The 19,761-nt window shown below is 45.5% G+C and overlaps 1 protein-coding gene across 1 annotated transcript in view; it reads right to left on the bottom strand.

Moving 5' to 3' along the window:
• The window catches only part of NBAS (NBAS subunit of NRZ tethering complex), a 248,103-nt gene that overhangs the window by 21,266 nt on the left and 207,076 nt on the right, over nucleotides 1-19,761 (bottom strand). The window contains exons 45-47 of the mRNA XM_037035490.1: nucleotides 19,202-19,404; nucleotides 16,630-16,719; nucleotides 11,048-11,243 (exon numbers count right to left, since the gene is read on the bottom strand). Of these exons, the coding sequence (XP_036891385.1) occupies nucleotides 11,048-11,243; nucleotides 16,630-16,719; nucleotides 19,202-19,404 (489 nt within the window). The remainder of the gene's footprint in view (nucleotides 1-11,047; nucleotides 11,244-16,629; nucleotides 16,720-19,201; nucleotides 19,405-19,761) is intronic.

The following is a 19,761-nucleotide window of genomic DNA, read 5'->3' as shown; positions in this document are numbered from 1 at the left end:
GGACGAGCCCCCACATACCCTGCGTCCCAGAAGGTCGGAAGTGCCTGGGGCTCTGCTGCTGGGAGAAGGGTTGGGAAATGGCTGCTCTTTTTCTTTCTTAGTTATAATGTGAGTTTTTACAGAGTTCATTTGGAGAAAACATTCTGTGTAAAAAAGACTTAAATACAACAGAATGACATGTTGCTAATGTTCCCAGCAGTGTCATTATTCCAGTTTCTACAATTAGCTGCAATATGATTAAGAATAAGTTTCTCCCTTACGTGACACGCAGCGTGTAACGGGTTATTTGCTTCAGACCGTGAAAGGGAAGAGATCAGGAAAAAGTGAGTCATGCTTTCAATACCGTTTAGATTTCTTTCTTTTCAGAAAGTGGAACAGCCTGTAAATTTTATGTACATTAACTGTCACAGAAGGAGAAAAAAGAAACTATAAATTAAACCTTTATATGTTTGTTTTCATATTAGGGTACAAATAATAGTTTCCACCTAAAAAGCATTTGGTAATAAATTTCTTTGTATAACACATTTCTAACGTAAATATAGACTTTTTAAGAGTATGTCTTTGCCAGGAAACATTCGCTTCTAAATGCTTACTGATCATTTCAATTATTAGTGAATTTTCAGAGCGATGATCCCCATTTTTAAACTACAAATGTCAAAATCACACTAACTTATCAACGCTTTCGTGCATGTATGCCTGAATGTTGCCTCATATCTTAAAGGATTTAAATTGTGACTCAGCTCTTTCGAAAGCAGTTTTAAATTATCTACCACTGTAGCTGCAAATGTTTTACCTCACATGACAGAAGATTTGTGTCTAGATATTAAAATATTTAAATTTATCTAAATTTAACAGGCTAATATAAGCTTATTTTCCCATCATGTCATACGTTTTAAAGATATATTCTGATCATCAAAACTTAAAGTGAATTTTTATAAATATAGAAGTTAAACACAGGCAAAGAACTTCTAGCCTAGATAAAATAGTTTTAACCCATTTTCCCTACTCCTCTCTAGAAGCACAGCAATAAACTACAGAAATAATAGAAAAGACAACCAAAGGCACACCCTCAACGGCAGTGGAAAGAAAGGAGACTGGCCTGGGACGCCAGGACGGAAACACCACGCAGAAGCCGGGTGCCCTGCACGCCCTCACCCGACAGAAGGGAGGCTCTCAGAACCAGTGTTTGCTGCCTCGTGACCCAGAAACAGAAGAGAGCCCAGTAAGGCCATTTCCCATCAGAGTTCCAGAAGGGAGGGAGAAAAAGGGTGGAGCTCAAAGAGTATTTTAACAAATGACATTTAAACACTTCCCAAATTTGGTGGAAAATATAAACCTACAGATTTAAGAAGCTGAGCTAACCCCAAAGAGTGAGACCAAAGAAATCCATGCCAAGACATCACAGTCGAACTCTGGTGAACCAAAGGCAGAATCTTGAAAGTAGCCAGAAAGAACACCACATCACAAGGGAACAACAGTTTGAGTGACGGGGGTTTCTCATCTGAAGCCCTGGAGGCCAACCAGCAACCACATATTCCGTCTACAGCAAAACGACCCATTAAGAAAAGAGGGGAAATAAAACACTCTCAGATAAAGAGCCCTCCCTCCAAAACCAGAAAAATCTGTTACTAACAGCCCTCATCATAAACGCTGGCTAGAGGAAGTTCTCCAAACAGAAAGGAAACGGTTAAAGCAGCAGCACTGGAGCATCAGAATGAAGAATGTAAGAAGAAGTATGGGTAAATGCAATACTCTGTCCTTTTTTGTGTGAGTTTTATAAACTATATTGTATGATCAGAACAAAGATTACAACAGCTGATACGCAGATAACGACATTTAACAGTGGGAAGGCACGAAGACCCACGTGGAAGTGGTGTTTCCACGTTACACGCCGAGGCACGATGTCGGCCTCTACCGCTGTTCTTCAGCGCCGCACTGAAAGTTCTAGCCACTGACGTATGGCAAGAAAGGCGAATAAGAGGCAAACGGGTTGTAGGGAAAATTGTATTTACAGATAACACAGCGGTCTACTTGGAAAACCATAAGAGATCTTAATATGAAATAACAAAATCAGAAGTTAGGAATAGTGAGTAAGTTAGCAAGTTCACAGAATACGACGGCAATGCACAAAATCACGTGGCCTCTTGGTGTAATGGCAGCGCGTCTGACCCCAGATCCAGATCAAAAATCAATCGCATTTCCATTTACTAACAGTGAACAAGTGAAAAGTGACAATAAAAATGTTCCATTTATAATCGCCACAAAGAAAATGAGACACATGTGCAAGATCTATGTTCAAAAATTACAAAATGTTTATGAAAGACATCAAATCCAATGAATGAACAGATATACCATGTTCATGGATGGGAAAGACTCAACATAGTGAAGATGCCAAGCTGACCCACAGGTTTAATTCAATGTCTAACACATTCCCAGCAAGGTTGTTTGCAGACTTAGACAAGCTTTTGTAAAATGTATATGAAAAGACACCCTAGAATAGCCAAGACACACCCTACAGAGAAGAACAAAGTGGGAGAAATCACTGGAATGACGCCTCATGATATTAAAGTGTAGTATTTAGCTACAGTAGGAAAGCTGGTGTGGTATGGCAGACAGACAGACATGAACATCAACGGTATGGAATAGAGAACACGGAAATGAATCCGCCCAGCTGACTTCTGACCAAGCGCCAAAGCATTTCAATGGGAGACGAGGTGTTTTCAATAAATGGTGCTGGAGGGATCTGATCTTGTGGGGGGAGGGCGGGGGAAGAACCCTTAATCTAAACCTCACACTTTAGACAAACACTACTCAAAGTATACAAGAGATTTAAATATGTTAAATGTAAAATTATACCAGTTTTAGGAAAAAGTAAGAGAAGGCCTTAGGGACCTCAGGCTTGGCAAAGTGCTTCTGCTCACAAGATTTGCAGGAGTGTGCAATCCACAGAGAATGGTCTTACAATAGCTTTTATAATGTTTGCAACTTGTCCTAGTCAAAAAGAGTCCAAAATGAGTCTGCCTTAATGCCAAACTCCACTCATCAGAAAGGGGTACAGAAATAGTACTGCCCCAGCACAGTTCAAAAGATAAAAAAGGCACTAAATTTGTGGGTCACAGGCCTGAACAGAAAACGTGTTGCAACTGACAGCAATGTGTTAGACCAGAAAACTAATTGGTAGTTTTAGGAAACCCCTAAAATTAGCAGCCAGTTTCGGCAAGGAATCCCCTGAATTAGCAGCCAGATTCACTTTTATACAGTCATAATTTTACTGCAATACATATTTACAATTATTCTACTATCAGCTATTGTGACTTTATAAATTAAATTCTATCATAAGTACTATGTGTAGAAAAAAAAGACTTTCTACAGGGGTTGGTACCATCCACGATTTCAGGCATCCACAGGGGTCTCAGAATGCACCCATGGTGAGGGGGCTTACTACGACACGGGGAGGTTCCGAAGCACGGCTTTCCAGATGACAAAAGTCAATACTTCTTCCTTTGAAGAGTAACAGTTACTTTTTTATTTTAAAAAATGATGATATGATAAGTTAAAAAGATGTTTTCATAATTAGACTCGTGATTACTAAGACCCTGTATTAGTGTCTTACGAGTTGTTTTCACCCACATCATTATGTGTATTCACTTATTTATTTTAGCCCTATAATAAATAAATTCTATTTATTAATTCTAGTCATTTTCAATACTTTTCTTGTTTTCTCTAGCAATTAGAATTATATAATCTAAAAGTAATGGCAATTAAGATTTTTTAAAATGTCACGGCTCCTATTTCTGTTTCTTGTTTGACCACACTGATTAGGACGTCCAGACCAATGCTAAAAAACCCAGTAACATTGAAAGCTCTTGTTCTCAGTTCTAATGGAAGTGTCTCCGAATTTTCGGTTCTGAAAGTCAGCTGTATTTAAACCCCAGAGGTCAGCAGAGAACACCCAATACAGCAAACGATCAACATAGATCTTATAAAAACACTGTAATAAAAACAATGATGTCACCTAGTTTCTTTCTAGAAGATGTTTTGGCCAATATGTTTTTATATCACAACTACTAATATGAATTACTACACATCAAGATGATGTAAGAAAATGTGAATGAGAGCGCTAGCAAACACACTGGCACATGGCAGGCACACAATAAATACCAGGCATTATTTATACTATCAACTCCATAATATGCTATATAGAGAAGAGTGGAATGCTGACTGTGTGCTGGACTTTCCTCTAATAAGAATTACATCTATAGATAGGACAGAAGAATAAGGAATATGGCTGCTTTAGAATAACAGAATGGTGGGTTAACGTTTGTCTTTTAACCTTTATTTTGCAATAAATGTAGATTTTGAAATGACTCTTTAGCCTCGCCTTCCGCAGATGAGTGAAAATTAACTTGAGAGGAATTGCCATTTTCCTCCCCTAAACTCCGCTTCGCTCTGTCCTTCCCACGGGAAAAAGAAGGTAGCATGTACCTGTTTCAGTTTTTGTGCGGCCTGCCCGGTGAGCCAGGGCGAGAACATGTGCACCATTTTACAGGCACTGTATAGATTCCCAACTGACACCATGCACACCCATCACAGGACCACGCGCGAAATTCAACCATGACTCCAGCACAAGCACCTTCCCCATTTGTCTCCAGAGGCCTGCTTCTCTCCTCGCTGAGTTAGGTGACTTTAGTCCTCGCTGGAAGTCCGTTTGTCGAGGAGCTGCAGCCTCCTTATCACACAGAGTCACTGTCCTTGAGGAAGCGGACTGAGTCGCCCACTGTGGGACGAGGACAGCTTTCACGCCACATCTCTCTGTGGCTGCGGGGAGGGCTCAGAGAGACCTCATGCGGGGGCTTGCCAGGGGCCCCACTCCCAGAATCCGCACCTTCCCACAGGCCCTGGCGGAAGCTCGTGGGACTGGGAAGCAGGTGTGAATGCACAGAGAAGTGCCCTGTGAGCAGAGAGCGGTCACCCAGAGGGAGAGGACTGTTACGGATGGCAGGGATCCATCCCCATGCTCCTGTCTTCCTTATGCGCTGATGAGCAGCTGGGCAGCTTCTACGGGCTCGCATGGTGACACCTGATCTAGAGTTGGAAAGTGACTGCGACTCCTCTCATGGACACAATCAAGGAAGACTGAGCTGCCTCTGTAAGCGGGGGTTCAAAATAAACCCTCCTCCCCCCCCAAAATCCCTGCTCCAACAGACATACTGAAACATACAAAGGTGACAGGGGTGATTTTGAGGGTACTAGCCTCCTGTCTGCTGACCTGATAAAACACTGCTTTTATCAGGTTTCAGGGACCCTGTGCTGCCTACCGAGTCCACCAGACCTAACCAGAACCTCCCGGCGAGGAGGTCCGCTTTTCAGAAAACTGAACAGTCCTGAGTTGCTGGGCTGGCTCTGAACTCGGGCACAGTCAGTCACACCACCCCACCCCCACCGATCTGAGCAGTGTTTGGACCAGTGCCTGGCACACCAAAATACTCAATAAACAGCACTAATTACAGTAATTAATTATTATTAGTGGAAAAGGAGAGAAAAACAGAACAAATTACCACCATGTCCATTTCTGAGTATTCATGGGGTTTAGTAAGTATAAAATATAAAACTGTAAAAACAGAGCTGAAGTGCCAATATTAAGAGTGGGTACCTATCTTCCGACAGGTTTTTCCATCTCTGTGACAGAGATGTGAGCAGTAGGCGCAGGTCCCGAGAGAACTGCATCAGCGCCAGGTCCTGCTCTGCCTGAAATTCAGGCGCAGGCTGTGGACACAGCAGGACGAGGGGCGGGGTCCACGCAGGGAGGCTGGCCTGGGGAGGAGCGAGGAAACGAGGGCACAACCCACGCACGTGCTGTTGTGCTTCCAGGTGCGACTCGTGCTTCCACATGGATAAAGGTAATGTTTTATTAATTATGTTTAAAATGAGACATATGATAGGGAAAATACTTTGTGTTAAAGAACAGGAAAGATTTTACCGTGCAAATTTTCCCTCTAGGACAAATAACCATGTGAGTGGAAAGTAACTGCAATTCCCTTCCTTAATCATGCCACATGAGCCCCTATAAATACACACATGTTTACTTTAAAGAGTGGCCATGGAAGCCTGATTTTTCAGGCCTGACTTTGCTTTTCAGTTGAAGCCAATGAGGTATTAGCAGCATAATTCATGGAACTGGAGATGTTGTCACTGTGGGGCGTCACTTGCACCCAGACTTGAGGGTTGGCCCCGCCCCTTCACAGCTCTGCAAGCTTCCGTGCCCTCCTTCGTAACGGTAAGGTAGTAACACCCATCACATTGGGCTACTGCGAGAGTAATATAACACAATGTAATACAGTGTAACATACAGACACACACACGGCCAGAGACACAGGCTTGGATCAGACAGCGCTGGGTCTGGACTCCAGTTCTATCATCCATCCACAAGCTGAGTGACCTCCAACAGGCCCTGTGACCTCATCCGAAACACAGACGTGGCAGCCACTCTGCAAGGCTGCTCCCAAGATTAAATGCAAAATGTGCACCTGGTACACAGCCCGCAGTCCCCTCTCCTTCCGGTGATGCCGGTGACCAGGGACCAGAGGGCAGACCTTTCGGGCGAAGAACCGTAATTCATACAGAGAGACTCTCCAGGTCCTCAAATACTTGAAGGAGCCAGTAACTACTGCTGCTCTTTCTCTGCTTTAACCGTCTGAGGAAGGAAGGCCTGTTGTGCTCTTTCTACCCTGACATCTCAGGCCTCTTGTTCCTCCTCCCTGGACAAACACACTATGACTTGTAACACACAAGGCAACGAGCTGGTCAGAAATCACTGCCAGTCAACTATGGCAAATCAACACGGAACAGCATCCATCCAGGAGCGCCAGGCCACCGCTCGCAGCGAAGCGTTCTGTGTGCATGTACGGGGAGCAGCACGGCCCAATCCCTCCCCGTGCACAGCGAGAGCATCAGACTGAAGGGCGGGAGCCCTGACCCGCCGTTTTAAAGGGGATCTTGGACAAGTTTCCAAGATTAAATATTCATTTATTCAGCAAATACTTAATGAGTGTCTTTAAGATTCCTGTTCCCACAGAATTTATATTCTAATGGAAGAAGGCAGACACCATATAATAAACAGACAGGTACAAGGATAGGTAGGAAGAAGTCAGCAGACGGTGATTAGAAGAGAATTAGAAGGTCATCAAATAGACTGTGACTGGTCACTAATTTAGTCATTTTAGAAACGGTGACATTTAAGCTAAAGTCTGAGGCGGAACTAGTCCTTTCTGGACACCTGTCCCCTTTTCTACAGAAGCTGCCTACGGAACTGGGACACCTCCGAGAGTCCCCTCTGTTTCCGGGAAGGGCACTTCGTGCCCGCTGCAAACGTATCACAGGTGTGTGCATATGCACTCTTAACATCAAACATTATCTTTTATGTGATTACGCAAATAAGCGACAGCAGTGGGTCTTAACTTGGAAGACATCTAATGTAATGTAAGTGATTTGTAAGAAGCTAAATACGGCTTCGCACACTAAACTTTCCCACTATCCTTTGAGCTCTGACAAAGAAGCACTTTTTTTTTTGGCAAATGAAGCCAAACTGGCCTCTGACCAGAAGGGAAAATATGTTTCTGCATGTTTCAAAGTAGGCAAAATACTTGAATTTGTAATGAAGTTAGATGTTGTCTTAAAACTTTTCTGGTCATCGCTTACAACTATGAATTCAGACACTGAATTTTTTTAATTTAAATTATTTTATTATTGTTCAATCACAGTTGTCTGCGTTCTCTTCCCACCCCTCCCCCCAACCCCCTCCAAACCCACCTCCCTCCCCACTGAAATTTTAAAAGGCAAGACTTCAAGCCACAGGTTCTTTTTTCTTTTTTAAACATAAAAACACAGGAAAGTATGAGATGATGGGGTACGGAATTTTTTTAAGAAAACGTCAGTATTTTGACCCACATTTTTCATACACCAGTTAACTAAAAAATTACAAAACCTGAAAAAGTCCGATAAATTGTTCCAAGGGGATTACACAACACACCCACCCCTGCCCTCTACTCCCGGTTCTCCTCTGCCTCACTCACCGGCCCCTGCCTGCCCAGCTGGGGCACATTTCTGGAATGGAAATGAAGGCCTCTCAAGCTGTTGAAAAACGAGGGCCTGTGAATTTTTAATTCTGTTAACTAATCATTAGAAAACTAGAAACTGCTGTCTGAGAACCTGTGAGGTAGCAAGCTCCACGGACACGGCGTTTAATTCTGCAGGAGCTGGCTGGTTTCCCAGCAACACACTGACTTTGGGGCCACGACTGTGGGCACCTTGAGGATAATTACATATTAAGTCCCTCTTTGATGTATGCAAAGTCCGCCTAAGAGGATTACCAGCCACAGTAAAGGGAGCAGCTCCTTATTTTCTGGTAATTGAACATTGCAATATCATTATCTCTTCTTATCTTTCCTCTAAGAATCCATCTCCATACTTAACATTACCTTTGAGAATGGAGAAGGAAACAGGGAGAAATGAAAAAAATGAGAACCTGAGCAATCAGCATTTCGGGGACTTTTCAGTATTTGGAATGGGAGGCTGATGACACTTCAATGTGTGGAAGGAGTGACAGGCGAGGTGAGCAAATCACTGTCTAGCTCCTCTAGTTCAAGGCTACACTTTCTACACCCAGTAGCCAAGGCTCACGGTTAAGACTCTTCCCCAAGATTATAAAACAACAGCGGAGGGAGGGCAGAGACGCACGCACACAATTCCTCTGCTAGGGCCGCTGTGAAAGGTAACACAGCTTAAAAATTAATAATAATGGAAACAAACGCAATTTTCCACCACAGTTCTGTGACATGCCATAAGTTGTCGCTCCCATTCTGAAGCCACATTTTTCTGTGTTTATTCCGATGCAGCAGGCAGTTACATACGATTACAAGAGACCCCCCAACCAGATCCGCTTGCCCTCCAACGCAGATCTGAATCAGAAACAGCGGACTGACTCTGAATTCTTCATTGTGAAAGAAGAAGAGGAGGAGTCACTCGCTGATGTATTTTTTGACAAGACTATAGAAGAGTGAGGGGCATGAGATGACTTCACGGGAGCCCATGGGTCTGGGAGAGACGCTTTCCGGAGGGCCTGCCAAAGAGTGCGCACCACTGGGAAACCAGTGACGCAATGAGAGGCCACAGGCAACTTCGCAACCGAGGGACGGCAGGGTGCACTCAGGGCAATCAAGCCCAGTAGGCTCAGAAGGGGGCTCCGCGCCAAGCTGCCCCACACGGTGGGCCTGGAGAAAGGTAAGCGATGAAGCAATCAAAACCTCAGAAACCACTGAAATCAGACAGAAGCTGCAACTTCTTCTCACAGTAACTGGAAATTGGAAGACGTTTCAAAGAAGAAATGTGATTTCTGAAGCGTGTGGACCCAAATGTCACAGCATGCGTCCCAGGGCTTCAGCACGACAGAGAAGACGGATGTGTTCCCCTTTCCTGTCTCCACATTCCCCCGTAAATGCTCAGGCTGCGCAGATTTGACATAACGCGAAGTGAGGCCCGCCCCCCACCACCGAGAAACGGGCTGTGTCATCCTGCCGGGCTCCAGCCACCAAGGAGACGAAGCTGAGAAGGTTGGGAGGCTAGAGTGGGGGCGAGGTCAGGAAAGCACCTAACCGCGGGGACATTCGCCTGCTTCAGGATGAGCCAGATCTGAAGCCCCACGTGACAAAACCCGCAGGACCGAAGGTGGCGCTTCCCTCCGGAGGTGCCACACACCTTCCCATCTGCTGAAGACAAGCCTACCTCTAACGCCTACTATGTCAAGGTCGTGGAATACACTGCCCAGACTACTGCATTTGTGTTCCCAGTCTGCCCTTCAGAGAGGCTGTTACTGGTCTCCTGATGTGATCTGAGGCAACACGAAGGACTGTCGGTAAGGTCAGAGTGCTTCACGGAGAGCGCTGTTCAAATACGAGAGATGCTGAATACAGTCCAGTTCAGCAGTCTGGCAAAGTTAGGGAATGTCTGATAAGTCCACCTTTTTTGAATGATAGCTAACAGTACTTCCCTATTTGTCTCACAGAGGGAAGTAAGAACATGTAACAAATATGGAGATGCTCTGACATGAGTCTCAAGAATATTACCATTCATTTTTTAAATTAACTGTTCTTTGAGTATAATAAGAAGGATATAAACTATAAAGCACGACTTTAAAATCAGATGGTAACTCCAGTTGGAGTTGACTTCCAGGAAACCCTCTTGCAGACAAGCCGACCTGGGAAGACCTAGTTTCTAACTGTTACTGGCATGTGGTCTACGCCGCCTGCTAATGCTCAGGCCTGGGGCTACCGGCTCTTAGGTCGTGTCTTCACGATCCATCGGTTTCCAAGTTAAGCCCGACTTCAGGAGCTGCCACGGCCCGTTGCCTGGGAAATCAGCATTCCCACGTACTCCAAACAGGGCCTTCGGGCTCTGAGCTCCAGTGCCACAGCTTCCGGGGCTTGGAAAGCTGATGAGAAGCACCCAGGGCCTCAGTTTTCATGATAGGAACGGAACAAAACTTTTAATAATTGTAACAGCAATAACAAATAACTTATATTTGAAATGGTTAGGGAAGGTTCCGGGGAAAAGATGGCCCGAGTGCGCCTTGAAGGATGGATGGTGTGGAGAAACGTGTGGTTTGCTACAGTGTTGCTACCCAGGCACCAGGGAAGAGGGCTGAGCACCTGGGCAGAGCACGGGAGACCGGCATTAGCTGACCTGCATGCTGCACCCGGCAGGGTGAGTCACCGCGGCTGAGAGTGCTGTGAACACGCCTGACATGTCTTATGGAGAGAAAAACGACACACACGTGCGCAGTGAGCGGTCATCTACTCTGCACATGCATCTTCGAACATGTGGAAAAACAAGAACCGCTGTTGCACGTGGGTCACTGCTACACAGCTATGTGTGTGCACAGGCTGGATGTCGGCATGGCTGACTGTTTACTTGAAGGCAGTTTAATCAAGACACGACTTCTCATTATCACCAACAGGGAAAACATTCGATAACCAGTCAGGTGCTCCCTTACCTGCCTCTGGGGCCAAGTGGCTTTCAGAATGGCTTCCGTCCGAGAGAACATGAGGAGCTTGCCGTCCTCCTCCGTCAGGTGAAACGACTGTGCCAAAATCTGCAGCGCGTGGACCCGGGGCCGCACCGGCTGCGTGTCGTCGGCACAGAAGGGGCGCAGCCACGCCAGCAGGTCCTCGGGGGAAACCAGTTCTTCTCTGCAGGGCAAAATCCAGGGTCAGGCAGAACTTCCCCAGGCTTCCTTCTTCTCCCAGTACTCACACGTAGTGACTGGCGTAAACTCTTAATTGTGGGGTGACTTTATTTTTCATATTGAGAGAAAAACTCTAGGTCTTAAATGTCTTATAGCAAACCATATTAGCTATTTAAAAACTATATAAACTGAATGCAATTTTTAAACAGTGTCATATTAAATTAAGTTATATAAAGCTGACAAAAATAATCATTAAACACTATGTCCGTAGCTTCTCTTTCTGTTACGCAAAGTTTAATAAACAGTGTGCTTATTTTAATCAACAATAATAATAGTGTCAGGCATCATTCCAGTAATTTCATATAAACTATTACCATTGACAATAACCTGGCAAAGCAGATGTTATAAATTCCATTTCCCCCACTTTTGTTGAGATGACTGACATGTAACACTGTACTAGTTTACGGCGTACGACGTAATGACCCGATGCATGCATACACCGCACAGTGATTTCCGCAATAAGCACGGCTAACGTCCATCACCTGATGTAGTTATAGAAGTTTTTTCTTGAGAACTGTTGAGACCCACTCACTTCATAATTTCCCAGTACACATGTGCCCGACACTTTCACTTCACACTTAAGTAGACAAAGGTCCCGAAAGCGTGTTTCCTGGAGGAGTCGGTGAAACCAGGAAAGCACAGGAGGCCCTGGGGCGGGGGGTGGCACGGAGGCGGCGTCTGAACAGCAGCGGCAGCAGCACTACTGTTACCATCCCGCCATCAAACTTTGTGCTTGATGACACGGATGAAAAAGCACACGGTCTCCGCCTCCCAAGGACTATTAATGCAATGGGACAGAAAGACTCTGTGACTCTTCTCCAAATTACTAATACGAACTTGTTATTTTCCTCATTTGTTATTAATGAGGAATTCCTCATTAATTATGTGTTTCCTGAATGGACTGGATTCTGCACGTTCCTCTGAGAATCACTAATACACTGGTTCACGCCTGTGGGTCACTCCAGTTAGAAAATGTTTTCCAAGGTATATGAAGGCAAGGGGACGAGAAAAAGGCCTAGCCAGGGAGAAGCTGTGGAAAGGAGAGAAAGCAGAGGGAAGCGATGCCTTCAGAGCCGCGCCTCCAAGCTCGGTCCAGGGAGCAGCCAGCTAGTGCTTGAGAGCGGAAGAGTCAGAGAGAAAAAGTCAAGAACCATATGATTTCACTCATATGTGGGATATAAAACAGAGAGTAACAAATGAACAAACAAAACAACACACAAAAACTCACAGACAGACAACAGACTGGGGGTTACCAGGGAAGGCGGATGGAGGTAGTGAAGGGTCAAATGCCTGGTGATGGGAGATTTGACTCTGGGTGGTGAGCACACCACGCAACAGATTGGTGAGGTGGTACAGGGCTGTACGCCTGAAACCCATACCATTTTATTAACCAATGTCACCCCAATACATTCAATTTTTTTAAAGGAAAGAAATGCAGACTTGTAAGCCCCACCAAGACCCACTCAAGTAGGATCTTCGGGCGATTCCTACGCACAAGGCCACCTGAGACGCACGGCCTTGCCGTCCTCTGGGGCTCTGCAATGTCACGAGCAGGTGGGCTACAGCAGCGAGAGGAATTCACAGCATGTCCTTCCTGGGTGACCCTGGACAAGTTATACAACCTGAGCTTCACGTCCAAATCTTTAAAATGGATATAATACTGCGTACAATAAGGTTGTTCTGAGATTTAAGTGAGTTGCTGAATAGCCCTTTCAAAGGTCCTGGCATAGAGGAATAAATACTCATTAGCTTTTTTTATTTTAAAATGTGTGGTATTATTTTCTTTTTATAAAGATTTTATTTATTTATTTTTAGAGAGAGGAGAAGGGAAGGAGAAAGAGAGGGAGAAAAACAGCAATGTGTGGTTGCCTCTCGCTCATCCCATACTGGGGGCCTGGCCTGCGACCCAGCCAAGGGCCCTGACTGGGAATCGAACTGGCAACCCTTTGCTTCACAGGCCAGCACTCAACCTGCTGAGCCTTACCAGCCAGGGCTAAAATGTGTGCTGGTATTTTCTTAATTCCATTTAATGGATATATTATTTTGAAACATTCTTTACTGATTGACTTTTTAAAAATTCTTGCTTTTCTTAGGCAAACTAATGAACTAATTAACCCTTTACACAAACTAGAACATAGATCACGCTTTTGGCCCTCTGTATCCATGGGTTCTGCATCCAGATTCAGCCAATCACAGAAAAAAGTGGCATTCCTGCCAACGGGCACTGTGTAGCTCCGCCCAAGGTGGCTGTGCCCGCTGCGGACACACACAGACGGGTTTCCCTGTCATTGCTCCCCACACAACACAGCGTAACAGCCATTTATGTAACACCTGCCTTGAACTAGTTAGGCGTTACAGGCGATCTAGAGACAACCTGCAGTGCAGGGGGGGGACATGGGCAGATGACGTGTACAGCAAACACTGGGCCATTTAAGGGACTTGAGCATTTGAAATTTTGTATCTGTGGGGGCCCATCGCCCGTGGATCCCCAAGAACAACTGTATACTCAAAATATGATGCTACAGACAGACATAAACAAAGGGAGAAAGCATAAAAATTCATAAAGCAAATTCAACATGCGTGAGCCTCTGCACAATTAACTACCTTATCCTCATCTGTAATTGCAGATGGTAGCCAAGGTTCTGACACCATTTCTAACCCCTCAAACACTCCACCCTGATGTCCAAAGACAGGACGGTGGCAGAGCTGAAAGGAAGCTGGCTGTGCAGGGGCGAGGCCCCGCCGTGGCCAAACTGGGCTGTGGGTCACGGGACCAGCACAGGTGAAAGACGGGGGAGCAGAACCTTCGGGGGTGAGGCAGGGGCTGGAGTTAACAGGGACCAATATAAAAGACAGGAAGCACCTGCTGATAACGGCACAAAGTGCCTAAAAATTAACCACCAAACCAACACTTGGCGGTAGCCATTAATGCACACACCCAAACTTTTACTTTTCTATGCAATCTCTGTGCCAGGAAGACTATAGGGTGGTGTCTGCCTAACCTAGGAGCATGAAAGAAAAAGAGACAGAGAGAGAGAATGATGTACAGAGAGAGAGGAGGCCACTGGGTGTCCAGATTCCAGAGCTGGGACTGAAGGAGGCTTGTCAGGTCACCCAGAGGGAGGGCGGGGCACAGAGGCCTGGTGTGGCCTCCTGGAGGTCAGGCAGCCCTGTCAGGCCAGGGAATGAGTGACCTGAGAGGGTCCCTTTAAAAGGGCCTGAGTCCCCATGTCACTCTGCCAGGCACACTATTAGGCAGGGAAACTGAAGTCAACACTATCAGGTTTCACTGTGATTCAGAAAAAAAAAATACTTGCTGGGAATAAAAGTTAGAACTTTGTGTTTCTTCCTCTTTCTCTCTTTTAAGAAAAAAATAATTCACTGAGGTTTGTTTTTTGTCGTCGTTGTTGTTAAAAAGCCTTTGTAACTGTTCTCTGGAATAAAAAGAAGACCTCGTTGTGCATCTCCACTCCCTAACGTCTGCCTCTTTGGAAACCGAAGCTTAAGAAACTAACCAGTCTGTACTCACGAGACCCACGCTGGATTCTTCTGTGTGTCTGGCTGGAAATTCACCGAGAAAACGCGGCCTTCTGATCTTTCCGAGATGCCCCCAGTGGACGAGCCGAGCGACCCCCCAGGAAAGGGCTCACAGCAGTGCGTGTGAAGGTCCTTTCACGGGGTGAGGCTCACAGACCTGAGAGCAGTGCTGGGCTGACCGTGGCCGTGGGGAGCAGCCAGCCCCCTGCGGACTGACGGGCTGTGCTTGGCAAGGCAGCAGCAGGTGAGGCCTCTGGAAGGTGGCTGAGAATTTCCCACGCCATACCTCCGCCTGCTCTGCTCTCTGCGGAGTCTACAGTTGCCCAGGCATTTTCCTCAGCCTGAAGTCCTGCGGTCCACCTCTGCCTGCTAAGAGACTCCGATTTCCCCACCTGCGGCTGTCGCCTGGTGCCCCCTGCCCTGACTTCCCCAGCAGGGGCCACTGCTCCCCCCATCTCACTTTTTGCACTGCACTCACCACTCTTAGTAGAGGAACCAGGGCTCTGGGTGAGCTGGCCAAGCGTGAGAGACTCTGAGCCCCTCAGGACGAAGGTTATTTCTTACCCACATTTAACTCCTTGTGACTTAGCACAGAGCATGGCACACAGCAAACACGCAGGAAATAACTGGCAGGTTAGAGGGAAAGGCCTCAACGAGCCGCTGCTGTAGCCTCCTGGCCACCTGGAGGCCCACAGGGAAAGGGGTGGGGACAAACTGCAAGGCCAGGGCAGAGGAAGCAGAGGGCCCTGCGCACCACGGTGCTTTCCACAATTACCTGCACGGCTTGTCCTCCGTTCTTTCACCCATGCCGTGGGCGCGACGCAATGTTTGGAAAGCTGCCATCACAGTGTCGGGGTACTACACTGTGAGTCAGAGCCAGACTGGAGTCCTGGACCAATGCCCAGGCCTACGACTCCGGGAAAAGTCAACTTCTCTCTCTGAGCTTTTGTGTCCTCAGTGAACATGGCAACAACATAAGCGGCCATCAAAAATAACAATCATTGAATGTATAAAGAGGAGGACGTCAGAAGAGCAAGTAAATAAAATATGTGTTTACGCATTTTGATCAAAACAATAGAAAAATGTATCTATACCTGAACAATAATGGCGTAGGTAATATGCAAATAAAACAATTAAGTTAATGACTGGAACTATGGGGAATTTTTCAAACACTTCTTCATTACTACATATTTTCCATTATAAAAGGAAAACTGTGGCAAGGAGTTACAGGGTCGACACGGATATCAGACATCTGAAAGATTTTTGTGAACTCTGGGAAGTATTTAACTATTAATTCACCGTTCCTATTATTCCTCCTACTTCTAAATCCTTTATGAAAACGGCATTAGAGTCACATTTCTTTCTAGACTCACACAGCCTGGACAAGACAGATCTAGTGTGTATAGAACTTTTAAAAATAATATAATATATATGCTCTAGCAATTTCCATACCTAGTCCGAACAGTTAACCTGCTGTGACTGCAAACCCCTCTCCTCTGAGAATCTCGAAGCACGCCTCTCGTGGCCTTCCTAGGAGGAAGCCAAGGAGACAGCGATCTCTCCTAGCAAACGAGGCTCAGGAGAGAAGAGGAGCTCAAGCCGATGGGTAAGCACCTGCCAAAGCACTCTCGTCATGCGGAAAGTGTCCGGCTCTTTCTTCAGGGCCACCTAGAAATGCTGCTTGGTCTTGGAAGCTGCACGTAAGTGCACATATATGGAGATATAAATGAAACGTAAGTCTGAGCCTCTGAGGAAGGCCAGCAAACGAGACGGCAAACTTGCTACCATCTTACCCCTTGTCCACGCTGGCGCGGACGGCTGCAACCACCCCTTCCAGGACCTGGAGTGGGTCCCGTGGCCCAGCGAGGTCAGCGCTGTCTCCGCTGTGAAGGGAAAAAGAGAAGCACTGATTGTCTGCTCACGCCTCCGACATCCGCTCATCACACTCAGACCACCCGGGAGGTGGGGGCGGGGGCGCGCTGCTGGCTCAGAGCCCTCCCGGGTCTACAAAGTCCACAAAGGCACCGAGCCCTCTCCTGTCAGCATGGATATGAAAGTGAAACATTTTCTTCCCAGAAGGAACTCATGTTCATGTTTTTTATCGAGAATAAAAAAAATCTTGCATTCTGCCATTCAAAAAAACATTCAATGAACATTAAATACATGAGCTGTTGTAAACGTTAAGACTGTATTGGGCTGGCCAAAAAGTCTGTTTAGTTTTTTCCATAAAATGAATGAGACATTTTTCATTTTACCAATAACTTCACTGATTTGGATACTTTGAGTACGTCGGCCATCTCTCACACGATAGAACGCTGACTGCTCTCAATTAATGTCTCGATTTGATTGCTATCAACTCCAGTTGGTCGACCAGGCTTCAGTTGAAGCAGCGAGAAACCAGCAGCACGAAGCTCCGCAGGGCACTTCTGGCACATTCAATCAGTAAGCACCTTCTCTGTATGCTGCACAACCTTTTGTTTTACATTTCAGTTGCATTTTTACCTCTCTTGAAATAATAAATCACAATATGCCAAAAATGTTGCATATTTCCTTCCACCTTCAATATTAAAATTGCTCCACAGAAATTCACAAATTTGGTACAGTTTTTTTAAATGGAGGATGAGATGACGACTGGCACAATACAATCTAACAAAATTGTTACAAATGAAGTTAACGACAACTAAGCACCACAAGAGCGATCTTATGAAAAAAAAAAAACAAACTTTTTGGCCAATCCAGTAATAATCACCCAAATTCTCCAGTAGGCCTTTTTATCAAAATACTCATATTTGCATGGTACTTAACAGATATATCCCAACAGCCGGGAGACAGGCCCCATTGCTATGCCCACTCCACAAGTGTGTCTAAACCTGTAGTGAATTTTGAAAATGTGACAGTAGAAAAAGAAGTTTTAGGTAAGTTTTGTGAATAAGATACATGATTTAAAATAATGCTGAATTCAGTTGTTTTAGGGACTTTGTTACTTTATGCTTACTGAGTTTTAGTAACTTTCTCAAACGTGAAGTTGCGAATATTGTTGATAGGAATCTCTCTTTTCCTTTGAAAAAGGGGCAGTTAAACTCCTGACGTCCCCTTTCCTTCAGCTGCTAAAAGATTTAATTCACATTCACTGAATGTCTCCAACGTGTTGAGCATAATATTTATCAGATCAGAACCAAATCAAATCTTCAGTGCACATGGGTGCAGCAAAGGAGGGAGAAGTAAAATGTATGTCGGATTGTTATAAATGTAAAAATAGCACGTCATTTCATTTTAATTATTAATGAAAATGTATAATTTTTAGTAAATACACTAAATTCATCAAGCATAAATACTCAAAACACTTATTTTTGTGGGCTTCACGTAAAACCCCGATTTAAGAAACAATAAGAGGATACCCACAAATCAAAGGTGTAACTGTGGCCATCAAGTCCCCCTCATCATTTTTAGGAGGAAAGCAGTTCTTGGACCACCACCACCACCACTGCCAAAACCAACGATGCTGCTAGAACAAAGCTTTATTAATTTGGCATTTATTATTTCTAGGAAGTGTCACACTTCATTCTCTCTCTACATACGAAGTCGCCCGATACCTCAGAGCATGCCGGTGAAAACCGCATGAAGCTGGGTAATTACACTGATAAAGCCTCATTTGATTGCAGTTCAGCTGCTGAAAACTGACATGCATTTAATCAAAAAGTTCCTCAAGAGCAATACAGAATTACAAAGAATGCTTAAAAGGAGAATGAATTAAACACAGCTAAATCTTTTAGCCTAATTGCATTATTCACAGAAAGCACTTGATGCCTCATTATTTTCTCAGCTTAACTTCTTCCTCTTGTTAAATCCCCTCGGATACATCCCTATAAAGACACTAGCACTTTGATATAAAGTTAGGAGTCCTCAGTTGTGGGGTTTTTTGTTTTGGTTTCTGCCATTCGTGGCTGGTAATTAATTCTTCACTACATGTTAACCCTGCCTTGGGTACGTCCTCGGAACCTCTGGGGACCGTTTCCCACCACTCCGAGAAGGGAGAGGAACAAAGCAAGGTTTCAACCCCCGCCCCCCCAAGGTCACCACCAGCCTGAAGCTTAGCTGTTTCATAGGTTATTTGGGGTGTGGGGGGGGTAGATCTAACCATAAGTTAGCAAGTTCCTTGACATATTACACAGAATACCAATAACAAACCATTTTCATGGGTCTCTGTTCTCAAGACACAAGACTTAGGGGAATCTGCTAATCGACCTCTCACTTCAGTACAGTCCTTAGAAAATGCCTCTACGTGAATTAACTTCACCTCGAACAAGCACTGTTCCTGGCTGCACAGCACCTTGGGTTTTGCTTGGCGGCTACTGGACCCCTCACCTCAATGCAGAAATGATTTTCATGACTGCGCTGTGCACTATGTCCCTAGCCGAGAGGTCCAGGGGGCCCACAGCCACCTCCAGCAGCTGCTGGATCATCCCGAGAGGCTGACCGTCCAAACACATGGCCACGGCTTGCTCATGAAGTTTCCCTTTTTCTGACCGGGACAGATCATAGAGGTTACTGTATTTCTGCAGTATTTCCTGGAAGAGAAAAAAAAGTGGTATTCAACACCTCAATATCCAGTACAAATTAAGTGTCTCTATGTACATAGTGAAACATTCAGGAGCTTCTCCAAGCAAAGACAGGGCAACCAGAAACCCCCCGGAAGAGCGTGTACGGGATGGGGGGAGCTCGGGCTCCGGGGCCGCCCAGGCTGGCGGGCAGATCCTGGCCCCACCAGTTTTTAGGCAGTGGGCCTTGGTGATCTCCAAGTTCAGTCGCCATGACCTCAGGATGAGAGCAACAGGCTCCCGTGAACAGAGGCAGTTGTGTGCGTTAAGTGAGGTCACGTAAAAGCCCGTCCTTCAGCACCAGGTCACGCACGGGGCAATGCTCAC

The sequence above is a fragment of the Sturnira hondurensis genome, unplaced genomic scaffold (genome assembly GCF_014824575.4).
Source record: "Sturnira hondurensis isolate 20B ecotype Veracruz unplaced genomic scaffold, ASM1482457v3 Scaffold0022319, whole genome shotgun sequence".
NCBI lineage: Eukaryota > Metazoa > Chordata > Mammalia > Chiroptera > Phyllostomidae > Sturnira > Sturnira hondurensis.
The sequence above is the reverse complement of the archived record's forward strand: the minus strand, read 5'-3'. Positions and strand labels throughout refer to the sequence as shown.